The sequence below is a fragment of the Myotis lucifugus genome, unplaced genomic scaffold (assembly GCF_000147115.1).
Source record: "Myotis lucifugus unplaced genomic scaffold, Myoluc2.0 scaffold_329, whole genome shotgun sequence".
NCBI lineage: Eukaryota > Metazoa > Chordata > Mammalia > Chiroptera > Vespertilionidae > Myotis > Myotis lucifugus.
Genome location: NW_005871377.1, coordinates 302,807 through 308,610, shown reverse-complemented (window position 1 = coordinate 308,610; position 5,804 = coordinate 302,807). Strand labels below are relative to the sequence as shown.

Sequence of the window (5,804 nt, the reverse complement as noted above, 5' to 3'; positions counted from 1 at the left end):
CTCCTCCTGCTGCTTCACGGCTGGTGAGGTGGCAGCACAGAGCACGTACTGGAATGAGGGGCAGGGAGGCTCCATGCTGGGGATGTTGGGCAGCTCCTCCTGCTTCAGGTAGGGCAAGGGCAGGGACTCCCTGCAGGGAGAGGAGGCCCTGCCAGCTTTCTGCCCTGTCCACCCCACCCCCTATGGGGCAGTGACTCTCTCTGCCAGGTCCTATCTCCTGGGAGCCTCCAGTTTCCTGTAGCAGGCACCCCAGCAGCAGCCAGGGCCAAAGGGGCCCCCATTCAACTCCTTTGGCCTCTGGGAGACCTCCGTTAAGATGCAAATCCCAGATACTACCAAGCATCGACAAACATCTGGCATCAATTGCTTGTGTGCAACCTCAGGGCTTGCCTGATACCAAGTCAATGCCCCACCAAAGTGTCCTGTGTAGGTGGTGCTCAGGGTGTTGTGAGATGTCCCAGGATCCACTAAACCCAAGTACATTTGACCACATCCCCACCCCCAAAGGGACCCAAGAGCAGGAAGCCCATCCCCCTCTACTTGAAACAGAGGCCCTACATGTCCACCACAGCTCGCACCAGGGCCTTTCTAAGGGGCCGAGGGAAGGGGCTCTGGCCCTTACCTGAGCAAGCTGCTTGGCGGCCCGGGGTACAATTCCCCGGGACCGGGCCACAGGTGCTCCAGTTGGTTGTGCCAAAACAGCATCTTGGAAAGGGAGCGGGCCAGGTGTGTGACAGAGAGAGGTCAGCACTGGGTGGGGCTGGACCCGCTGGGCCTCCACCCGGGGCCTCAGCCTCTCTTTATAGAAGCAAACCCACTAAAGGGTGGGGTCAGGCCTGGGGCCTCTGATTGGCTGAGCACCCAGGGCTCTAGGAAACTCTGGACCTATTAGGCAGCTTAAGCTGGGAGGAGGGGGTGGGGGAATGGTGTCCCCAGGGCTCCCTACCAATCATTAACTTGAAGGGGAGATGGTGGTACAGCAAAACAAAGTCACAGGGATGCACATCCACTCCCCCATCACTCCCCAAGAGGCCCAGGGACAAGGAGGGGACACCCTTAGGCTTCAAGATTGGCCCCAGATCCATGAGCCGCGTAGAATCCCAGAGACTCATAGGCTAGGACCCCTCACATGACCCCGTGGGAGGAACCTGACCCCTCCCAGGGGACAGGACAAGCAGGCGTGCTGCATCACATGCACCTACAAAGGGTCTTTGCTCCCTGCTGGCCTCCCACCCTCCTCTTCCCCGACCCCAACACACAGGTGTGGTGATGGCAGGACACCTGTGCTTTTGCTGGGCTGCCTGGCTAGGGGGCTGGAGTTTACAGAACATAGTCCAGCTTGCTGTGGAAACAACTCGGGGGGTGGTGCTGGCAGGGAGAGCCTGCCTGTGGGGAGGAGCGGTGTGTCTGGGGGTGACCCCTCCCAGGGCAGCAGAAGGAGAGGAGTTTCAGTGGGGTTGGTTTCTTAGCCCCTCCTCTGCCCTGGGGTACGGGGTGGACTGTGTTTATGGACAAATACAGTCTGCCTTGGGGAGGGCTTCCTTCCCCACGCTCATCCCCTGTTGTCACTGTACACAGACAGCCCCAGGCCCCTGTGCCCAACCCCCAACTACTGTTTGGTGTAAACAGACAAGGGCCGTGCAGAGAGCAGAGAGACAGGCCTCTCAACACATCACCTGAGCCCATGTGACCTTAGCTATCCAGGCTTGGTGACTCTGCAGGGCCTGCCTGGGGACAGGGAAAGCCAAAGGGTCCCCACTCAGGGCACCTCCATCTCCAGGTCCCTGACCCTTGGTCCTGAACCTGCTTTCTTTTCCATAAACCCAGACAAAATGGAAGAGGGGAGAAGAAAGGGATGGGAACATGCCTTCTGGGGGGGCCAAAGGAGCCCAAGTACCCAAGATCCCCTGATAAGAACCCCAAGACTTGGAGAGCCCACCCATTGCCCAAAGGTGGAGTCCAGGCAAGGAGGCCCCTATGGAGCCCTCCAAGGTTGGACAGAGCAGGATCCCAGGAAGGGAGGGGAGGGGAGGGGTCCTGGCCACCTTGGTCCTGGCCTGGGGGGAGCAGGGTGTGGGGCAGAGGAGGGAAGCGGGCAGATGGGGGTAGAAAAGGTGGAGGCTGGTGTGGGCCCCCTTTGAGGACAATCCCCAGAGCAGGTCCTGGGAGTGGGACTCCAACTCCAGCACCCGATTCCCTGCCCTCTCACCACCACTTGCATCCTCCCCCTTTGCCCCTGAGTTCATCTCTCCCATACTGGCTGCTACTCCTTCCTCCCACCCCTCTGCACTCTGTCCCACTCAGATGTTGCTGGGCCTGTTCCTGGTTTTCCATGGCTCTCTCTTCTCTCCTCTCTCCCTCCTCCTCCTCCTCCTCCTCCACCACCTCCTCCTCCTCCTCCTTCTTCTTCTTCTTCTTCTTCTTCTTCTTCTTCTTCTTCTTCGTCTTCTTTCTCTCTCTCTGGCTCTGTCTCTGTATCTCTCTCTCTCTCTCTCAGCTGGGGTTGAGGCAGTGGCTGGAGCCTAGCCACTTGCAGCCCCCCAACCCCACCCTACTCTTTCGCTGTGCCCCCTGGGCCAGGACAGAACAGAGTTTGAAACAGCTCATTCTCAAGCCCAGAGAGGCCTTTGGGACACTTCTGGTGCAGACACCGCACTCTCAGAGGATTCTCAGGCCCTGGGGGCGGGGGGCGAGGCCCCACAAGGCAGGGGCATGGCGCAGACTCCCCTCTTTACCTTCTGAATGGGAGCAAGGCCTCCCTCCCACCCGGCGTGGCAGTGAGGATTAATGGTCATTCTGTGGCGCTGCATCTTTGTCCAGGGTTGAATTCCCAAGAGCTCCCCTTGGGTACCGGGGGCACCAGCAAGGTCCCCAGGGTCACAGTCCTGGGGGTATAGACGTGACTGTCCCAGAAACTTCCCCACACAGATAATTTCAGGGACAACTTTTTGGGTGCAATTTTTTTAAATGGATTTTTCCCCACCCAAAATGTTCTATCATTTTCTAGGCCATGGCATAAACCAATCCTAATAATACCCTTTTGGGCTTCTTAAGCCAAGGAAGTAACTTTTTATCTGTAAAAAAAAAAAAAATGCTGAGAAATAACAATTCAATGTCCTTTTTCTCCTCTAACCAAAATGTCTTGTTTGGTTTTGCTTTCTATCCCGAGGCAACATTCGAACCTGGAGAGTGGGAGAGTTGAAGGGTGAGGTCTACCCCTCCCTCAAAGAAAGAGGGGCTGAGAGGAGAAGGATCACTCATTCATTCATTCATTCATGCATTCAACAAAATGCTATGAAGTGCCTACTATGTACCAGGCTCGCTCTCTCTCTCTCTCTCTCTCTAGAATCCTGTACATCCAGGGCAGAAGGCCTGGGCCCTGAGTTCCAGGCGAAATTATTTTACAAAGGAAGGGATGAGAGCATGATTCTTTAGACATCTCAGGCACAGGCACACAGGAGCGCACACACAGAGGAAGCTGACAGTCCCATACGGCAACCCCTGTGTGGTCGGTGTGTCTGTGCACACAAATTCCCCTCCCCCGAGAGGCAGTCCCTCCTCCAGCAAAATGCCTCTGAGGATTTTGGGTGCACAGCTCCAAAGGGCACCCCACTGAACAGTGCCCCCTGGGGTTGGACAACGCATAGGCCTGGCTCTAAGCCCCCAATCTTTTTTATATATATATATATTTTTATTGATTTCAGAGAGGAAGGGAGAGGGAAATAGAGATAGAAACATCAATGATGAGAGAGAATCATTGATCAGCTGCCTCCTGCCTGCCCCCTACTGGGGATGGAGCCCGCAACCTGCATATGTGCCCCTGGCCAGAATGGAACCCGGGGAACCCAGGGACCCTTCAGTCCGCAGGCCGACGCTCTAAGTTCTACCCTAATGGGTTTGGCTCAGTGGATAAAGCGTTGGCCTGTGGACTGAAGGGTCCCAGGTTTGATTCCGGTCAAGGGCATGTACCTTGGTTGCGGGCACATCCCCAGTAGGGGGTGTGCGAGAGGCAGCTGATCGACGTTTCTAGCTCTCTATCCCTCTCCCTTCCTCTCTGTAAGAAAATCAATAAAATATATTGAAACAATAATAATAAAATATATTTTTAAAAAAATTCTCTCAAGTTCTGAGTGAACCACTTTGCCTGCTCTCCCCGCCCCCCTCAACCCCTTCCTCCACGGCCCTGATGAATTGCTCAGTGGGGCTCCAGGGAGTGAGTTTAAGAAGCCACTTTGCACAGGAAAAGTCAGCTTCCTGACCAACATTCAAAGCCATTTGTCCACTTTTCTCTGCCTTCCCTTCTCACCACCCTCCCTCCCTCTTGTTTGCCTGCAGCTTCCAGAACGGGCTGTTCTTTTCCACACCTCTGCGCGTTTTCCCAGGCTGTTCCCTCTGCCTAGAACTGCTGGCCACCCCCAAGTCGGCCAGAGGGGCCCCCTGAATTATTGCGCCCTTGGGTCAGGATCTACACTAAGACCTCGAATGCAGGGATCGGGCGCCCCAATGTCCATTACCACTCCAGGCAATTAGAAGGCTTAGAAGTCTCAAATGTAGACAGACCCTCAAAGGCCCCGCTAAGCACAGCTTTCTTGCAGTGCATCCAATGCTGCTTTCTGTGCGGCCTGCAGGGGGCGGTGTGGGCTCAGCCCTGCCCCAGGCGCTCCCATGCAGCTTTCAGCGGGCTCTAGACTTTCCCAGCCAGAAAACCTCTCTCCCCATGGACCCCAGCGAGGAGTTACAGGCCCGGTCCACCCTCCCTGCCTCAACGTCTCTTTGTCATCACCACCCTCACCTCTAACCCTGCATCCAGTTGCTTCCAAACGTCATCCTCCCTCTTTCCCACCAGCTTTCAGCAACAGCCTCGATCCCAGGCTGTGCCCAAAGCCCCTTTCCAGCAAAAGGCTCCTCCTTTAATAGTTTGGGCCCCCTCAGTGCTCATCTCTCCAAAATTCTAACCCCTAACAGCACCCTCAGTCCACTGGGCTCCACCCCCTCACTCACCCCAAAGTGATGACATTGCTGTTACCTTGGTAACAGATGCCTTGTGGGTGGGTGGGGGGAATGGACTAGAGAAAGAAAGCAGTGGCTTCGGGACACTGTCAGAGCCATGGGAGGTGGGTAGGGGGCAAACTGACGCAGGGCCTGGGAGGGGCTGCCAGGGGTGCTGACCCGCCCTACCGTGGCTGCGGTCAGCCCTATGTCCCCAGCCTCAAGGGAAAAAGAACAGGATAGAAGGGGACATTCTTCCTGGAAAGAGAGATTTTCTTCATGGAGGAAAGGGAAACATCCCCAACCCCACCGTCCCCCTCCCACAGGAGCAGGTCTCCTGGGCTTGGCAGGGGCCAGGGAAGGGATTGCATATACTGGAGCCCAATTTGTTCCCCTCCAGGGAGCCTGGGGCACAGAGAGCGGGAACAGCTCACCCAGGGCAGGCGTATTAGGGACAATGCCACCAGCAGCGGGAGGGTGGCTCTATGCCAGTGTCCTGAGCTCCTGGGGTTGGTGGCAGCAGGGGGTGGAGGGGCCCTCCTCCAGCCCCTGGGGACCTGGCTGTCCCAGATGCCACAGACGGGAAGTGTGTCAGGCACTTGCGTAAGAGCCTTCTATATTTCCATAAAGTCGTAATTACTGAGGCCTGCCATGGGCCTTAGCTCATTACAGTGGTATCTGCCTCTGGGCCCCAGGGTGGGCTGGCTGGCAGGGGCAGGTGGGGGAGACTGGACAAGGCCAGGCCACTCATGGTGTTCTCGGCATCCCTAGCCCCACCGGTCCCTCTTCCTCTCCCCAGCTAGGAGATGAGAGCC

At 56.6% G+C, this 5,804-nt stretch overlaps 1 protein-coding gene across 1 annotated transcript in view; it reads right to left on the bottom strand.

The window, feature by feature from the left end:
• LOC102435563 (transcription factor CP2-like protein 1) overlaps positions 1–756 on the bottom strand; it is an 8,543-nt gene extending 7,787 nt beyond the window's left edge. The window contains exons 1-2 of the mRNA XM_023764342.1: positions 623–756; positions 1–130 (exon numbers count right to left, since the gene is read on the bottom strand). The exon at positions 1–130 is cut by the window's left edge and continues 4 nt beyond it. Coding sequence (XP_023620110.1) covers positions 1–130; positions 623–705 — 213 coding nt within the window. The 5' untranslated portion in view covers positions 706–756. The remainder of the gene's footprint in view (positions 131–622) is intronic.
• Positions 757–5,804: the final 5,048 nt, after the last annotated feature.